At 38.0% G+C, this 20,075-nt stretch overlaps 1 protein-coding gene across 1 annotated transcript in view; it reads right to left on the minus strand.

Annotated features, from left to right (window-relative positions):
• The window catches only part of LOC131165368 (NAD-dependent malic enzyme 62 kDa isoform, mitochondrial), a 126,331-nt gene extending 107,040 nt beyond the window's left edge, over nt 1-19,291 (minus strand). Inside the window, exons 1-3 of the mRNA XM_058123095.1 lie at nt 18,871-19,291; nt 10,412-10,508; nt 5,826-5,944 (exon numbers count right to left, since the gene is read on the minus strand). Of these exons, the coding sequence (XP_057979078.1) occupies nt 5,826-5,944; nt 10,412-10,508; nt 18,871-19,047 (393 nt within the window). The 5' untranslated portion in view covers nt 19,048-19,291. The remainder of the gene's footprint in view (nt 1-5,825; nt 5,945-10,411; nt 10,509-18,870) is intronic.
• Between the last annotated feature and the right edge of the window lie 784 nt (nt 19,292-20,075).

Raw genomic sequence — 20,075 nt, forward strand, 5'->3', positions numbered from 1 at the left:
AAAGTCTACGAGAAAGTCGACCGCAAGTTGGGAAGAACATCACCAACCAAGCTTGTTCTAGGCATTATGCTTGCCTCTAACCGCTTGTCTTGCGGGCATAGGGTGGGTTAGCGTAAATAGTAGTATAGGTTTTGTTCATTGAGTGTGTCAATGCCTTAGTATAAAATGAGAGTATGATACCTCAGTCAATTTTATCTTTCCTAGTGCCGAAGGTAAAATAGCATCGAAAGCTCTTTAAAGGAGGGTGAATGTTCATCAATCATTGTAAAACCCACTAGCTTTGTAGACATGTTTAGTCTACTTGCCTCCCTAGCTAAAACACACGTTTCCTGCGAAGGTATTCTTAATGAATTGCATTGCTTCAATGTTTACCGCATGCTTGTCCTTTGCTTACATGAATTGCTTACTACTTCTGCCCACTTTGCATTCAACTGTTGTAAATGTGTTGTGGCAAACCACAGTATACTTTGGCGGACTAGTTAAGCAAGAGTACTTTAATTAGTGCCACATGGCCCTTCACAAGGTGTGAAGTGTTCGGCTCATGATAGTTGGTATCAAAGTTTGGTTAATTGCTTCATGAGTTTAGTTGCCTTCGTATTGTGCAATTGTATAAAGCATTAGTAAGAGACCATGTCAACCAATACCAAGAAAATTGAGGTGCTAAAGGCATAGGCTGAGAGCCAAAGATAGTCAACAATGTGGCCATGGAGATGGATAAACTTGCTGAGAGTGCTAATGCATTGAAGGGATCACAAAACATCAAGGTTCCATTGTGAAGATGTCAAAGGACTTCCACACTATAGTAGAAGCTTTACAGATCCAATTGGAGGATCTGAATGCCAAGATGAACTAGATGTTCATGCCATAAGAAATTCCAACTCTATATGGATAAAGTATGGAAGAATGAAGGTACAAAACCTAGAGCGAATAGGAGTGCCCATGATGCTAAGGAGTTAGAGAACTTTTCATTTGACATGAAACAGTACTTTCATGCAGTGAGAACCAACCCAAAGGAGTTATGGGTGGCAACAAAGTGCGTAAGTGGTGATAGTGATACTAAGCTATGGTAATGTACCAAGTACGACGAGATACAAAATGTACAATGTGCAATTGATTGTCGAGTAGACTTTAAAGAGAAGGCCCAAGCTCTATTCTTTCCTATGAATGTGGAGTACAATGCTAAGTGCAAACTGTGAGACCTTAAGCAAACCGATACAATCACGGAGTATGTGAAACAATTCTCTAAGTTGATGTTGAATATCAAGGACATGTCAAAGAAAGACATGTTGTTCTATTTTCTTGAGGGGTTGAAACTGCGGGCGAGGGCAAAACTTCATCGACAAAGAGTTCAAGACTTGCCTACCGTATAGGATGCCGCAAATCACTTGACTGATTACACTAAAGAGAGTTCCACAAGGTCAAAAGAAAGTGGCAAAGGTGGAAACAACGGAAAGTATTTCAAGAAGGGCAAACCCAAAAGTGGGGGAGCCAACACCAAGGCACCAAGTTCAAAAGAAGCTTCATCGTCTTGGTCTCAACACATCCTGTGGTAAGGGTAAGATGACATGCTTCTTATGTCGAGGCCCTCACAAAGCTATTGATTTCCCTCACAAGTCATCACTCAATGTCTTATAAACTTTCGTTGCAGAGGGGACGCAAGGAGATGATGAGGATGAGAAGGAAACCACAAGGATGATGCAATGTGGACCCAACATGTTGGAGAGGCAAGCAAAAGAAATTACAGTTACTCAAGAGAAAGGGTTAATGTTTGTGGATCTGCAAATCAATGGAAAGAGCACCCATATTATGGTGGATACCAAGGCTACACATAACATTGTCTCATAGGCGGAAGTGCAAAGACTCAATTTGAGCTTAGAGAAGGACTCAAAATGCATGAAAGTGGTTAACTCTGCAGCTCAACCTACTCTGAGAGTTTCTAAGCAAGTGACTATAAAGCTTGGACAGTGAGCGGGACATGCAAATTTCATAGCATGCCAATGGATGATTTCCAAGTGATACTTGGAAAGAACTTTTTGAAAGAGATTAAGGCAGTGCCAATGTCATTTTCTAGTTCCCTTCGTCTGACAGTAGACCTCCCTCACATGGCGCAAGCCGTAGCTAAGAAAGGGGCAATGATAAGTTCCTCTCAACCATGCAGCTCATGAAGGGTATGAAAGGGGTGAGCAGACATTTCTTGCCACATTGGTGGTAGATGACGAAGTAAGTTGTGAGCAGGTATCTATTGTCATCCAAGCTGTGTTGGATGAATATAAAGTTGTGATGTCAAACAAGCTACCTTACAACTTGCCTTTACCACGGGGTGTGGAGCATCAAATCAAGTTGTCACCAAGAGTAAAGCTTGCTACTAAGGGTCAAATTGGATTGCGCCTCTAGAGTTAGCAGAGTTAAGGGAGCAACTTGATGAGTTATATGAGAGTGTGTGAATATGTGTTGACATATGCACGCTTAACAAGGCAACGATGCGCAACAAGTATCCCATTCCACTGATTGTTGATTTGTTTGATATGCTAAGTCATGCTGAGTATTTCACCAAACTTGACTTGTGGTCAAGCTACTACCAAGTGAGGATAGCTAATGGTGATGAGCCAAAAACTACTCGTGTGATACGGTATGGGGCGTATGAGAATTCTTGGTGATGCCTTACGAGTTGACAAATGCACCTACGGTAGTTTGTACATTATGAACCAAGTATTTCATAAGTACCACGACAAGTTTGTCATGGTGTACCTGGATGACATTATTGTCTACATTTCCAATCTGAACATGAAGAGCATCTATAGAAAATGTTTGACAGGTTGAAGTAGAACAACCTTTATGTGAAGAAAGAGAAGCGCTCTTCGCTCTGAGGCTCATCAAATTCCTTGGTCATGCGATCGAGTAAGGTCATATCCACATAGATATGGAAAAGGTGAAAGCTATTCAAGACTGGAATATCTCAATGACAATGAAGGAGTTGTGTTCCTTTTTTGGACTCGCTAACTATTATCATAAGTTCACAAAGAGGTACTAAAGGAGAACAGCCACGTTGACAGAATTGCTGAAGAAGGGTATTAGTGGAACTAGACAGAGTAGTGCTAGGGAGCTTTTGAATACTTGAAGTAGTATAGGTTTTGTTCATTGAGTGTGTCAATGCCTTAAGTGTAAAATGGGAGTATGATTCCTCAGTTAGTTTTATATTTCCTAGTGCCAAAGCTAAAATAGAACAGAAAGCTCTTTAGGGTAGGATGACTGTTCATGAATCATTGTAAATCGCACTAGCATTTGTAACTGTGTTTAGCCGACTTGTCTCCCTTACTAAACACACATTGCCTACAAAGGCGTTGTTAATGATTACGTTGATTCAATTTTTACCATGTGCCTGTCATTTGCCTACATGAATTGCTTATTTCTTCCACCTACTTTGCATTCAATTGTCATAAATGTATTCTAGTGGTAAACTGCAGTATACTTTGGTTGACTAGTTAAGCATGAGTGCTTTAGCTAGTGTCACACGGCCCTTCACAAGGTGTGAAGTGTTTGACCCATGACACAAGGCCATGGATTTTTATTTAATAATAAAGATTGGTAGGATTTTGGGGCTTGATTGAGCGCATGTGAGTGTAATGGAGCTAATGTGTGAGATGGGGATTGTGTGGACCCACCAAATTGACCAAAGAGAGTACAATTTATTGCAAACGTTGCGATTTTCCCTAGAGGTTAAAAAGGCAAAAATGTAGAAAATGATAATCAAGGATATTTTGTTCATTTGAGCAAAATGATCATCAACACTGTCAACCTAACTACCATCCAATAATCCACGGTTCCTAATCTTATTTTAGGAGAAAAACTCGAAAAACTCCTCACCCTCCCAAACACTAAAGACAAACCATCAACAAACCACTTTGTTGCCACCAGAGAAGCCCTAACCCTTCAGTTGCAAAGAGGTTCCCTTCAAACAACAAAATGAACCTAACCCCCCCCCCCCCACCCCAACCCCAAACTCTCCTTAAAAGCAAACTAAAAATATTTCCCTTCGATCTAGATTATTTGATGAGAGCCACCTTCTCTTCATGGCAAGCAAAATCCATAATTGAACACAAACTGAACAAATCCAAAGGCTGTGTGTGTGTGTGTGTGTGTGAGAGAGAGAGAGAAGAGGGAGAGCGCTATGTGAGCATGGTTATCAAAATCCTGATTCGGACCTTGCGATTCTACAATCCTACAATCCATACTTGCCTAATAAATCCAGATCTTAAGTAGAATCTTAATAAAGTAGGATCTTATCTGGAACCTTAGGATCTTAGGATCTCGATCCTACTTGCGATCCTACCGATCCTACTTTTGCAATGGAATGTGGGGTTTCCTATTTATGATTTTAACAAAAAAGGCCCAATATATATTTTTACTAGCCCAAACACTTTACTTTTGCAATAGACACAATTTAGTCTCATTGGCTAAATTCATCAAAAGTAGGGCAGCATAACCAGCATGTTCTAGGATTTGTTCAATACAAGTCAAGGGAGCAGCTGAGCATTCTCTAGCAAGCTCTCTTCCTTCAAAATTGAAAGCTCTCAAAGTGCTTAGAGTTCTTGATAGACAGATCCTAGGTTGATTATTGATAGGCTTGGACTGTTTCTTCCAGAAATAGTAGAGGTCAGCTGATAGCTTTGAGATCAGTGGAGAGCTTCAACAAATAGGGACTTGCACAGTCAGAATGAGAGCTAAAGTTGCAGGCCTGTAGCAGTTATGCTTTTTCTTTGTAGTTCTTTTCACTTTCTCCCTCTCTCTCTTTTTTTTTTTCTCTTATTATTGACAAGCCAGAGACCTATCTTTTTTTTCCCAAAGCAAAGAGCTTATAGCTTTCTTTTCCCTCTTCTTTTCTTTGCGACTAACAAAAAGTTCTTCCTCTTCCTCCTTTTTTTTCCTTCTTCTCCTTCTTCTTCTTCTTCTTCTTATGATCTGATGACGAAACCGTGAAAATTGAGAAATTTACATCAGTTCATTGAATTAAGATTAGCAATTTCTTCTTCCTTCTTCTCTTCATTCTTTTTTCTTTTCTTTTTAATTATAATTATTAAATAAATAAGCTAGCAACAGTTTTCCCTTTGCAGAGCACTTTGCAGTTCAGGCTATTTAGATTTTTTTTTTTGCAGGTTCAAAATTGTTAAAAGAAAGCCTTGCTAGGTGCTAGCTAGCTACATTCCTGAAATTTGTTTTAATTTCTTAAACTTACTACCAAGTTTTAAGGATTATTTTATTGAGAGTTGTCATAAATTGCCAAATATATAAATTTTCAATTTATTTTACATTGTAAGTAGAATCTTACAATCCATGATCCGATCCTGCAGACCCTATCAACGATCCTATGTAAGATCCCGATTCTAACAACCTTGTATGTGAGCTTGTATGTGAGCCACCTTTTCTTCATGGGGAGCAGAATCCAATCCATACTCGAACATAAACCAGACAAATCCAAAGGCTATGAAAGAGAGAGAGGGGGAGGGAGGGGAGTGCAACTTTCATTTTCTTAGAAAGAATACTCAAATTTCTGGTGAATTTTCAATCATCATCTTAGATAAGAACCATGATAGAAGTTCAAACTGCCATGTGCTGCCCTCATAACCAGCAGATATTCAACTTGCTGATTAAATACAGCTGTCAACTTCTTCATCAAATACAGCATGCATAAATTATTACTAAATATTTTATCTTACAAATCATCATTGCGCAAAGTACTAAACATCAATTCCCAACCAATGACATACACATCAAGCAGGTAAAAGAAATAAATTTATCAGGTAAAAGAAATAAATTTATCAACTCACTTTGTAGTACATCGTCTCATTTCTGTCATGCAACCGGTTTAATATCCGCCACTTGGCCAGAGCATAAGGATCAGATGGACCATCTCTTGCATTCACTGCAAGCCTCTTAAGGTCAACCACTGTAAATTAACAAAGTTTAAAAGTTATATCTATAACATCTTGTCTCCTTATACTTTCTCAAATTATAATTACATTGGATCAAGTCAAAGCAATGCTTTAAAATGTGAAGGCATAACACTAGGCATTTTAGCCCTTATGAGGCAACATGTAAGTCCTTGGGAATTTTATTTTAATAAATAAATTGCATATATATTTTTAAAATAAAAAAAAAATTACAAAAGTTACAAAAAAAAAAAAGTTTGAAAAATGATATGGGAACGACTTTTGGTCGGTCTAAGTATATAAATCATTCAAGTAAGCCATGTAAATGGATAATCATAACATTAAAATGTTCAAATTGTGTTCATGATCCAAAATGCAACATTCAATTGTTTTAAAAAAGTTTGGCTTCAAGAGTTTTAGAGATTCACTTAAAGTAGAACATTCCTTGGCCCTTTCTCACATACATATGATTACATTTTTCAAGCCTAGTTCAAAATCAAATTTGATTTAAAATGCACAAACTCAAGAACTGCAAGCTTTAACCCAAAAACTGCAAAAAGCACACCTTATGCGCAAATGCGTAAGTCTTACTGCATTATGTGTTTGCTTTGACATTGTGGTACTTCAAACATGCCCCTGGCATTTTAGGCACGCTTTGTTGTGACTTGTGGCAAGCATAGATTACGCCGTTTAATACAATGAATCTAAATGTGTGAGTTAAGTTTATTAGTGAATTAGAGACCATAAAATTTGTCTAGAAGTATTTAAAATATATTAAGAATTTATCTAGAGTCAATTAGCATTATCATAGGATAACTTGTAATTTTGCTCCAAAAATGCCCTGGTTTTGTATCTATGTTTCATACTCATTAAATTTCACGTTTGTTAAACATATAAAACGATGCTAAATATAAACTGAGGCATAAAAAAACCCTAGGGATGTGTGGAAGTGGGTAAAGAAAGGGACAACTATGGCTCCAATGGTTTTGGAGAGTCGTGATTGAAAATTGATCAAATTTGGAGAGAGCAGCAATATGTGACTCCAATCACAACAGGTAGACTTCAATGGGAACAAAGGAGCCATATGGAATGGATGTGTGGAAGTGGGTAAAGAAAGGGAATGAGACAACTTTTTCACTCTAATACACTTTGGAGTTGGAATGGCACAACATCTTGGCACTAACATTGGTGTCAAGATAACCCATTAAAACTCAACTCCCAGATATTTTTGCCCACCCAAGATACAAATGTTTCCATGAGTTCTAACCTTGCTTTAATGGAATATGGTTAAGAGGAATGCTCAAGATGGAGAGCTGAAAAATTTTGCAGATTTTCCTAACCTCTAAAGAACAGCTATAGCAGCAAACCAAAGAAGAAACTAAGTAACAATGACTGCTACAAGGTCAGCAACAAATAATGGAAGGCAAAATTTTCCATGAAAGGCCACATGAAAATCAGCAAACCCTACTAAAGTTTCTTTCTTTGCTTGGGAATATGTTTTGAACAAGGTTCTAACATTAAAAACTTACAAGAAAGTGGGAAATCACATTGAATACATACTTTTCATGAACATTTCAGCTGAACCTGTTAACAATATCGTATTACACTGCTCCTTTCACTCTATCATTTGTTGGTCTCAGTTGTGTACAGCCAGGATTGTTGAGATTGATTTGATTGAACTGGGGCTTGGAGAAGTATATTTTCTCATAAAGAAAGCAGAAAAGCTCTGGCTTGGATCCCTTTCATTATTTTTTGTGTCATGTGCAGGGAGAGAAATAAAAAAAGTATTTGAATGAAAAGAGATGTCTCTTTAGTTCCTCAAAAATAGGTGGCCTAGAACCTTAACTAAAAACTAGTTGGTTTAATGGTCCGTATCAAAAGATACAATATTTTAGATTTTTGGGACATCCTGTCTCATACTTAATGTACCCTCTTTCATATTTGGGTTGGCATCCACTTGGTGCCCCTCACAATTCCTTTTTTCCCAAATTTAAAAAAAAAAATGCTTATTTAGTCCCTGCTTTAGGAAATTAGGCTTTGCCCATTCTCCTCTATTTTCAAATGTTACATTAAAGTTCCTAACCCAGCTATACTTTCCTATATTCTTTATAAACTTATGAAATTCAACATTATTCTTTGTTTTGAAGAAATGGAGGTGATTGATCCTAAGATCACTGAATTTCTTCAGTTATAGTTCAAATGGTCAAGGCCTGCCAAGTACCCATAATAAAATTGTTTGGTATGCCAAGAGAATCCAAGGTCACTTGCCATGTAACACCAAAAACATACCTAGAAATTGTTAATAGAGTAGGTACAACAACAACAACAAGCCTTAAGTCCCACTAGGTGGGGTCAGCTACATGAATCTTTTTCCACCAATTCACCCAATCAAGAGTGTTATCCTCTACTAGATTAAGGGCTGTTAAATCCTTCCTCACTACTTCATTCCAAGTTATTTTAGGTCTACCCCTACCCCGCTTCATACCAGAAACAATAACTAACTCACTCCTCCTCACAGGTGCTCTACTAGGCTTGTGTTTCAAAGTCCCAAACCATCTAAGCCACCCCTCCCTTATCTTGTTTTCAACCAATAATATACCTAAATTATTGTGTATCTATTCATTTCTTACTTTATCTTTTAATGTTAAACCACTCATCCACATTGGCATTCGCATCTCAGCAACTTTTATTTTTTGTACGTGTTGTTTCTTGGTTGCTCAACATTCATAACCATAAAGCATGTTGGATAATCGTCTTATAAAACTTTCTTTTTAATTTTAAGGGTATTCTACGATCACACAACACACCTAACACACTCCTCTATTTTACCCAACCTGTTTTGATTTATGTACTACATCTTCTTCAATTTCCCCTTTAGCTTGCATAATAGATCCAAGATATCTAAATCTATCAATGCTATTAATTTCTTGATTACCAAGTTTAATCTTCTCTCTGTTGCTACTCCTTACATTACTTAAAAAACATTTCATATATCTTGTCTTAGTCTTACTTATCCTAAACCTTTTAGACTCTAATGTGACTCTCCAAACTTTTAGCTTAGATTCCCCTCCGCTCCTACTATCATCAATCAACACAATATCATCTGCAAACAACATACACCAAGGGATCCCATTTTGGATATTCCTAGTTAGTTCATCAAATACTAAAATAAAAAGATAAGGACTCAAAGTAGAACCTTGATGTACACCTATTGTAATTGAAAAATCTCTAGATTCTCCTCCTACAGTCCTAACGCTAGCCACTATTCTATCATACATATCCTTAATGACCTCCATATATCTACTGCAAACTTCCTTCTTTTCTGAGACCCACCAAAGAACCTCCCTTGGTACTTTATCATAAGCTTTCTCTAGGCTAATAAAAACCATATGCAAGTCCCTCTTCTTTCCCTAAACTTTTCCATTAAACTTCTTAAAAGATAAATAGCTTCTGTTGTTGATCTCCCGGGCATAAAACCAAACTAATTTTCTAAAATCTTCATTTATAATATTATTCTATATTCAATTACCCTTTCCCATAATTTTATTGCATGACTCATAATCTTGATTCCACAATAATGATTACAGTGTTGAATATCGCCTTTGTTTTTGTACAAAAATACTAACTTTCCTTTTTTTTTTCCATTATTCTAGCATCCTCTTGGTTTTTATAATAGTGTTGAATAGATTAGTTAACCAAATAATTCCTTTATCCCTAAACATTTCCAAACTTCAATTGGTATTTTATTTGGTCCTATAGATTTTCCAATTTTCATCTTTTTTAATGCCATCTTAACTTCAAGTTAATAGAGTAGGTGTTATAATTAAATATAATTATCATTATTAAATTTATATAATAATTGATTTTGTTTATTACTACGTGTAATGTTCTATAGTAATTATCTAATTATTTCTAATTGTTGAATATTCTGTATATCTAGATAATATATATTAGTTACATTATATATTTATACATGTGCACAAATACTAGATCAAATGTATATAAATACTAGAATGAACACACACATAAGTAATTAGTGTAGGGTAAGAATAACTCATCTAAAGTGTCTGGCCGACAGTATTCTTGTCCATGAGGTTATTTACATAGGGATCAAATAGTCTCATAATCTTTCCTGAAGATAACTGCCCTCGCCTCAAGGGCAGGATAAAGATAATCAAGAATAGAATTTTGGAACTATCTCAACCCATGACCACAAAAATGATCACAAAATAGCCACCATAGCCCTACAAGTTTTATCAATACTGTGCATAGGCAAAGGAACAAAAGAATTGTAATGATATCATACTGAAATATTGAGCCTTAAGTTGGAGGTTATACTGACCAAGTTGCAAAACTTCTAGCATACAAAGGCTATTAGAAACCTTAAATGACTTGTCTACCAGAAGAAATTATCTCATTGTATAAATTCTCTAAGAAATGAATATGTCAAAATGAGAGTGAAGAGGGGGACAGTTAAAACTTACTAAAGCGTTCTATTTGCTGGTCAGGAGACACAACATTTGGAGGAAGAAGTCCACGAAGATCAAGGCGATCACGTTCTGTCATGGAAAAAGCTGTTCCCTAAATTTCATACATAAGAAGGTCAAAAATAATTTTTTTGAAGTAAAAAAAAAAAAAACAACCATAAAAAACAACCTCATTCCACTGTGAAAAATGTCAGTTCCTAATTCTTATGTATTAGAAGAGAAAAACAATCTTATCACAACCTTAAAAACTAGCACCATATTAGAAAAACAATCCCATTCTGTCATGTACAAATACATTCCATAATTTCCATAAATAAGAACAAAAATAAATTTGTATAGTCTAAAAAATATACCACTGAAATCATTGTTTAAAAAAAAATGAGACCATGAAAGCTGCTAGTGGAAGGGAAAAACCAAGGGAAAAGTTGTGTTTGGTTTTGTTGTCATTCTGTGCTTCTTTTTTTAAAATGTTTTGAGTTTTGGGGAAACAGAAGCATAATAATGTGTTTGGTGACGGCAGACACCCCATTTTAGTAAATTCTTACAAACATTTGGGAATTAATTCAATCATATGAGGATAGAATTGGATTCAAATATGAGATGGCAAGATTGGGCGGAAATACACTTCTTCAAAATAGAAGATGCGAGAAGAAAAGGTCAAGTCATGCAAACATGGGTTCAAATGTTACCGTATATAATTTAGCTATTAATATTAGATGTACACAATATATTTATCATGTATAGATGCTGAATATTAGGAATACGTTAGACTTTCCTTTGTATAGCATAATATCTACTTTCCTTGTAAAGAATGGCTATTACTACTTAGTACTTTCCTTGTAAAGATTCGCAATTTGCCTTGATAATGAGAAAGGGCTGAACCAAGAATGGTCAGTTTTTCCAAAAGACTTCTTGACTTTGACATGGTATCAGAGCAGGTTTCTAGTTTCTTACTAGTTTCTCAAATTTTTTCTCAGATTTTTTTTCTTGGGGGTCTATGTTTTGGGATTTCGGTGATTTCTGTTGGTGGTTTCAGCGCCGTCTGTTGCTGCTCTTGTGGATTTCGGCACTTGGTTGAGTTTATGGTATTTATTTTGGTTGTCGGTGCTTGCTGTGGTGATTTTGTGGGTTCTATGTGTTGAATTTTGTGGAATATTTTTTAGTTTGTGAGTTTTCGGTCCTATGCCTTTTTCGGTGCTTGGATTTTTTTGTCCCTTCGTGGGTGCTGGGATTTCTTGTTTGTTGGCATCTTTGGCAACTTCTTCGTGGATTCTAGGTGTTGAATTTTTGTGGAATATTCTTGGTGGAATTTCTAGGAGATCGGTGTTTCTGTTGTGGGTGGAATTTTTTTTGTGATTTCTAGTCATTCTCTAGGTTAAATCATGTCTTCTAGCAAGGGCCTTTCGGGGTCCGTTTTACTGGCAAAATTGGGAGTTTCAGTTTCAATTGTTTGTCAAAGGGAAAGACTCGTGGGGTCATATTGATGGAAGCGATCCAGCACCTCGAGATGGCGAGGCTCTATCTAAATGAGTAATCAAGGACGCTCAGGTTATGACCTGGATCCTTAGTTCGGTTAGCCTCACCTTGTTCTCAATCTGAGGCCTTATAAAACCGCCGCTGACATGTGGAATTATCTGCATAAGGTTTATAATCAAGACAACACGGCTTGGCGTTTTCCATTGGAGTATGAGATGGCTAATTTCACGCAGGGAAGTCTCTCTATTGAGGAATATTTTTCTGGTTTTCAAAATCTTTGGGCTGCCTATTCAGACATTGTTTATGCAAATGTTCCCGCTGCAGCTCTCTCTGCTATTCAAGCAGTGCATGAAACAAGCAAGAGAGATCAATTCTTGATGAAGCTACGTTCCGAATTTGACATTGCACGATCTCATCTGATGAATCGTCATCCAGTACCATCTCTGGATGCTTGTTTGAGTGAACTTCTTCATGAGGAGCAGCGTATCGTAACTCAGGCTGCCATGGAATGTCGGGCTACTGTCAGTGCCCCTGTTACTGTGGCTTATGCAGCACAAGGGAGGAATAAGGATTGAGACATGCAGGCTATCCAGTGCTATAGCTGTAAAGCCTTTGGTCATATTGCTTGGGACTGTCCCCAGAAGTTTTGTAACTACTGCAAGAAACAGGGCCATATCATCTCCGCTTGTCCCATTCGCCCTGAAAGGAAGCAGGGTACTGCTTATCATGCCTCCGCTGGCGCCTCTAGTTCTGCTGCATTGCCTGCTGCCTCGTAGGTTGTTCCTACTCCTACAGCCTTAGCAAACCCAAATACACTCACTCCTGAAATGGTACAACGATGATCCTCTCTGCTTTTTCTGCTTTTGGACTCTTGGGTAATTCTAACGTTTCTTCTAAACCATGGTATTTTGATTCCGGAGCCTACCATATCACCAATTCTGTTGTTCCACTTTCCAATGTCCGAAATTATGATGGAAATCTGAAAACTAACACTGCTAATGGCAATTCTCTGCCTATTCATGATGTTGGTGATCTTTCATCTTTCTTAATTGATGTTTCTATGTCTCCTCACCTCTCCACAAATCTTCTTTCTGTTGGTCAATTGGTTGATAACAATTGTAATGTTCATTTCTCTCGTTATGGTTGTGTTGCGGGATCAAGTGTCCAGGAAGATGATCGCGAAGGGGCATAAAGTGGGACGACTCTTTCCTCTGCACCTTTCTCCTTCCACAATTATTCCTAGTTATCCTCTACTTTCTATTGCATGTAATGTTGCTAGTCCTGGAAATAAGACATGGCATAGACATCTAGGCCAATGTACTTCGTACTTTATTTAATTCTGGTTTGTTGGGAAATACAGCGTGTTCTTCTCTTGATCTTTCCTTTGATTGTACAACATGCAAACTTGGCAAAAGTAAAGTTCTACCTTTTCCTCATCATGCATCTCGTGCCTCCCAATGTTTTGATATTATTCATAGTGATGTTTGGGGAATTGCACCTGTTTTTTCTCATGTGCATTATAAGTACTTTGTTACTTTCATTGATGACTTTAGTCGTTTTACTTGGGTTTACTTCCTACGGGCTAAGGCAGAAGTTTTTTTAGTCTTTAAGTGCTTCCTTGCACTTCTTGAGACTCAATTCTCTGCCAGCATCAAGGTCTTGTGATCTGATTCTAGAGGAGAATACAAGTTGAATGAGTTTGACGACTTCCTTTAAGGCAAAAGGATCATCTCTCAGCATTCTAGTCCTTCGACACCGCAACAACACGGTGTTGCTGAGCGGAAAAATCGTCATCTTCTTGATGTGGTAAGAACCCTTTTACTTGAATCATATGTTCCTCCTCGTTTTTGGTGTGAAGCGCTTTCTACTTCGGTTCATTTGATCAATCGCTTACCCTCTCCTACGTTAAATCATGTTTCTCCTTTCTTTAAGTTGTTTGGTCATTCTCCTTCATATTCTGATCTTCGTACATTTGGTTGTGTTTGTTTTGTACATCTCCTTGCTCATGAACAACATAAACTTACTACTCAGTCTGTTAAGTGTGCCTTTCTTGGTTATGCTATCCCTCAAAAGGGTTATGTTTGTTATGATCCTTATGCTCGTCGTCTGCGAGTTTCTAGGAATGTTGTTTTCTTTGAAAAACAATATTTCTTTCCATCTCATGTTGAGCTGCCATCTGCATCTTTATCTCTTCTACCTAGCTTTTCTTATTCCCCGACAATTATGGAAAGGTTCAAACCTGGTCTCGTATATGAAGTATGTAGTCGACATGAGCCTGGTTCCACTTCCTCTGTGCCACCTCAAGATCTTGACCCAATGCCTGATCCTACTCCTGCTTCCACCACTCTTCGCCAGTATACTCATCCTTCTCGACCCCCTAATTGGTATGGTTTCTTCTCTCCTATTTCTCTTGTTGCTACTTTATCCTCTATTTCCATTCCCTCTTGCTACAAACAGGCCATGGAACATGAGTGTTAGCAAAATGCAATGCAAACAAAACTTCAAGCAGTTGAGAAAAATCACACTTGGGATATTGTTCCTTGTCCTCCTACAGTCAAACCAATTGTGAGCAAATGGGATCAAACCAATTGTGAGCAAATGGGTTTTCTCTGTCAAGCTTCGTTATGATGGCTCTTTGGACCAGTACAAAGCTCGCCATGTCGCTCTAGGTAACAAATAGGAATATGGGATTGATTATGAGGAAACATTTACTCCTGTTGCCAAAATGATCACAGTTCGAACCATCTTAGCCATTGCCGCTTCACAGTCGTGGCAACTGCATCAGATGGATGTGAAGAATGCCTTTCTTCATGGTGATCTCCAAGAAGAGATCTACATGAAGCTTCCCTCTGGTATGAAGACTTCCTCTCCTCATGACGTCTGTAAACTAAGGAGTTCTCTGTATGGGCTCAAGCAGGCTCTCCGGGCTTGGTTTCAGAAGTTTCATAGTACACTTCTTACCTTCAGCTTTATACAAAGTTAGTATGATTCTTCTCTTTTCTTCCACAAGTCTGCGGCGGGTATAGTCCTCTTGGTTTATGTGGATGATATCATCATTACTGGAATTGACCGTGGTTTGATTACTAAGCTTCAAAAGCTATTGCATGCAACTTTCCATATGAAAAATCTTGGCCAGCTCACATACTTCTTGGGACTAGAAGTTCATCATTGGGCCACTGGTATTTTCTTAAACCAGCATAAGTATATTCAAGATCTTATCATGCTGGCTAGTTTGGAGGATACCTCTTCAATGAATACTCATATGGAGTTAAATGTCAAATATAGGAAGGATGAAGGGGATCTTCTGGATGATCTCTATCGGTGCCTGGTTGGGAGTCTTATCTACTTGACCACTACTCGACCGGATATCTCCTATGTTGTTTATCAGGTCAGCCAGTTTATGTCTTCTCCTCGGCATCTTCTTCTTGCTGTAGTTCACCGCATTATCTGCTATCTTCAAGGGACACCTACGCGTGGGTTATTCTTTCCTATAGGCTCATCTCTTCAACTTGTTGCCTATAGTGATGCGGATTGGGCTAGGTGTCCATATACACGTTGATCTACTACAGGTTGGTGTATGTTTTTAGGTGATTCCTTAATTTCGTGGAAATGTAAGAAACAAGATTGTGTATCTAAATCATCTACTAAGGCTAAGTATTGTGCCATGTCTATTGCTTGTTCTGAAATTGTATGGTTACGGGGTCTTCTGAACGAGCTTGGATTTCCTCAGACTAATTCTACCCCTCTTCATGCCGATAACACTAGTGCTATTCAAATTGCAAACAATCCTGTCTTCCATGAACGCACCAAGCACATTGAGGTTGATTGTCATTCTATCCAAGATATCTTGGAGAGTCGGGTGATATCTCTTCCTTCCATTTCGTCTTATCTCCAAGTAACTAATGCCTTCACCAAAGCCATGACTCGACAGCAGCATCAATTCCTTGTTGGCAAATTGTTGCTAGTTGACTTACCAGCATCAATTTGAGGGGGGATGTTACCGTATATAATTTAGCTATTAATATTAGATGTACACAATATATTTACCATGTATAGATGCTGAATATTAGGAATGCGTTAGACTTTCCTTTGTACAGCATAATATCTACTTTCCTTGTAAAGATTGGCCAGTACTACTTTCCTTGTAAAGATTGGCGATTTACCTTTATAATGAGAAAGGGCTGAACCGAGAATGGACAGTTTTTCCAAAATATTTCTGGACTTTCACACCAAAGTGCCAAAATGATGATAAGTGCACAACATTTGAGACATGACAACCAGTGCAGCTCATCTCCTTCGAGATCTAAATTTTAGGCAACCTTTAAAATCCACGCCTTTAAGGAAAGGTACTTTGTTGAGTACATATGTGAACCATTCCATCAACAGGACAGCCTAGACCATCCCCTTTGTTAAAAACACTCATGATTGGGAGCTTGACCCTTTCACTGATTTTTATGGCTTCCTTTACAGAAATGTCCCCAATAATATAACTTTGGATGTGCCCTTATGGAAGCTCAATAAAAATGGTTACTCCATGATCAGCTCCCTCTACCAAGCAGCTGGACAGTTGCCTTGAGGCCAGATCTGATTTCTCTTGGAAAGCCACTTGGGAAACTCGTGCACCAACCCAAGTTGTTTTTTCTGCTTGAGATGCAACTTTGTGGAAGATTCTTACACTCAATAGTCTTCAGAGAAGGGGTTTCACCTTGGTTAACAGATGCTTTCTCTGCAAAGTTGATGCTGGAACTGTTTACCGCCTTCTGCTCCTCTGCCCCTAGACCAGAATATTGTAGAATTCTAGAATCTGGACACTGCTGTTTCAAGACAGCAGTGGGTCACTGCTGAATCTGTGAGAAAGGAATCTATGGGAAGGGTGCTTCTATGAAAAGAGAATGGAAAACAGCCTCATCCCTGATCCCTCTCACCATCCTCTAGATTATGTGGAGAGAAAGAAACGCTAACATCTGCTTCTCCCACAATGCTGGAGGATAGATGGCTCTCTATGCTTTCCTCCTGGCTTAGTGGGCAGTACATGCTGGGAGCTCATTTAATTTCAATCTCTTGGGTATACTGTCACAGTGTTGATTCTTCTCTTTCGTTTTTTTTCTCTCCTTTCCTGGTTGTAAATGGGTGGCACCCCCTTGATGCCCTTTTAACAATTCTCCTGTGCACAACCCGTGAAAGCACGACATGGTACCCAAAGAGCATCATCAAGCACTTCGGGGCACCAATGCCTACTTTCCTTCTTTTGCACTGTCTTGCACATTTCTCTATTTCAGCGGCTCTCCCTTAATTTTAAATCATGAATCATATTTGGGCCATTTTAGACCCTTGGACAGCTTGCTTGGCCACCAAGGCAAAACTGCAAGGGTAGAGCACCTATTCGTCAATAATAGGCCCAAGAGTGCCTCCTTGGGTTATGAAGAAACTTAGATGGTGAAGGTGTTGGATTGGAGAATAAAAAGGCTAAAGAAGCGAGGCCCTGCCAGAAGATTATTGCCAAAAAAAAAAAAAAATGAATAGTTTTTCCAAGGGGTCTACTAAGGCTTTATTTTCTCTACCTTGACAATATGTAAATTGAACATGGGGGTGTTAATTCTTATACTACAAAGGTTATGAGCATGCTTAGGATTTTATTTTAACATTCTTTATAATATATATGAATGTTGAGTGGATAGTAATTTGCTCTAGGATTGATCCTGATTGTTGAGAATTTGATTTGTGAGTTTGTCCACATTGGAAATTTGAGTGAAATATACATGGTTGGGCCCAAGAACTAATGACCTAAGCTTTTGGGTCAAGTGAGTGGGTGCTCACCATACATATCAAGCCCACTTGTGAGGACTCCCCCTAACAAGTGGTATCAAAGTTGACAATTCAAGCTAGCTTGAGGGTTTATACACATGATAGTAGACTCCGTGGAAGAGTAGTGGTGGATGGACCTCCATGGTTTTCTAGCTTTCCCAATAACTCCTGGTTGCATGACACTGAGTAATCAAAAATGACTTCCATTTGAGGGCAAGTGTTTGAAACTCATAAGTGAGGGGGGGATTGTTGAGAATTCCACTTGCAAGTTTGTCCCACATTGAAAAATTGAGCAAAGAATGAGTGACCTACATGCATTGTTGGTCCCAAAGCCTAATGACTTAAACTTTTGGGTCAAGTCGTTAATCATCCATGTATTCAAGCCTACTTGCGAAGACTTGGCGCTACTATTGATTAATGACATGCAAGCTTGAGTGTTTGTTTGTCTGAATGAATTGATGATTTATTTCTTAATTGGTATTGCGCACTACCATGGATTTGATCACCAGGGTAGGCAACTAGGAACATTATTCCTATGGCATCATCTCCAATCCTATTCTTCTCTTGCTTTAGTGATAAATTTAGCTTTCAGATGAATGGCAAGATAAATATGATTCTCTTTTATTCTATGTGTTTAGCATGATAAGTATCATAAGCATGTGATTAATGTTTTGAGATTTTGAAATGTTTTATGGATTTGTTGGACAGTCCCCCTTCCTAGAGATCCTTGGGACTATTTTGGGTTTGATTCGCTATTCAAAGTAGGATAAGTATTTAATTTTCATGAATAAATTAAGTTAAATTACAAATTAACACTGAAATTATACAAACCTCAAATTCATGAATAATTGAAATTGTGTTACTGATCAACAAAATTCAGGAAACGCGGGGCAACTCTTCAGACCAAAAGGCAGTAACTACTCAACAAAATTGAGTAGACAGGTTTTAAATATAAAGTGAGCACAGTTTATCAATTTGCAAGATTAAGCAGGCGAGGCACATTTCTTCAAACCACCACCAAGCCTTCAAGAAAAAAAAAGTATCCAAACGAGCTCTCTAACAAAAAACTTGAGCTATATAAACTACACACGTACTCACGTGGATATTACAAGGAGTTTAAAGCAGTCCGAGCAAGAGATTAAGTTAGCGAAACCGAAAGAGAAATGCGAAATGACCTTGTTGAACCAGGGATCATGAAGGATATCTATACTCCGTTTGTGGACGATGGTTGGACGATGGCCCTCTGTTGTAGTGAAAGATCGCGTCGGCGGCAGCACCGGAGCGGCGAGTCTCTGCTTGAGGCGTTTGAGGAGGGACGGCGATAGCCTGATCTGCCGAGAGAAGTTTGACATTTTGAGAGTTGGAAGAAAGGAGATGCGAGAGTGAGACGAAGACGACGACTACAGATTCAGAGAGAGAGAGAGAGAGAGAGAGAGAGAGATGTGGAGATGTCCTGCCGCAGCGCTCCCAGGGAGTCGGCCGTGTCACTCTGGATGTGGTAAAAGCTGTCTGAAGTCAAAGCACTATGAACTGTCATTACTCCTTAGTCGCTGGATCACTCCCCCAGTCCCATGGCAAAGCGCGAGACCTTTTTTCATGTCTTTTTTCATTATTCCAGAATATATGTGTCACGTGCAATGCACGTAATTTATGTGTATTATGTTATGTAAAATATTTTCTCATTCTTAATAAGGTTTAGAAATACTTATAAAATAACTAAATTAATAATATGCTTTAATAATTTAATTTATAAATTACAGTATGAATATTTAAAATTATTAATAAAAATTATTATTTTTAAAAATATGCAAATATAGACCAAAAATACTTTTTTTTTTTTTAGTTAAAGGGATTTGGACACACAATAAGTAAGGGTGGCAAAACAAGCTAACGGATCGGTTCAGAAGGGTCATAAACGAGCTGGAGTTAAACGGGTCGGGTTCAGGTTAACCCATTTATTAACATGTGACTACTATCTAAACTCAAACCTGCTAGTTTAAAAAAGATAATTCATTTATTTTTAAAAATCTTAAACATTTCATATAAAATGACATATTTATAAAAAAATACTTCATTTTATTTTTAAACGGGTTATAAACAGATCACCTGTCGGATGACCCAACCCGAACTCGTCTAACCAGTTTAATAAACGAGTGGAGTCTAAGTTGACCTGTTTATAAATGAGTTAACTTGTATTAAACTCAAATTTGGTTTAAACGGGCGGATCATGGGCCACCCATCGGGTTTCAACCCATTTTGTCATTCCTGACAACAAGAATCCATCTCCCTTTAAATATCACTTCCTATCTCTTTCAGATTCAAACTTGAGACTTTTAATAAGGATGTTCTAGACTTAAACTGTTAAGAGATATCAAACATT

The sequence above is a fragment of the Malania oleifera genome, chromosome 10 (genome assembly GCF_029873635.1).
Source record: "Malania oleifera isolate guangnan ecotype guangnan chromosome 10, ASM2987363v1, whole genome shotgun sequence".
Classification (NCBI taxonomy): domain Eukaryota; kingdom Viridiplantae; phylum Streptophyta; class Magnoliopsida; order Santalales; family Ximeniaceae; genus Malania; species Malania oleifera.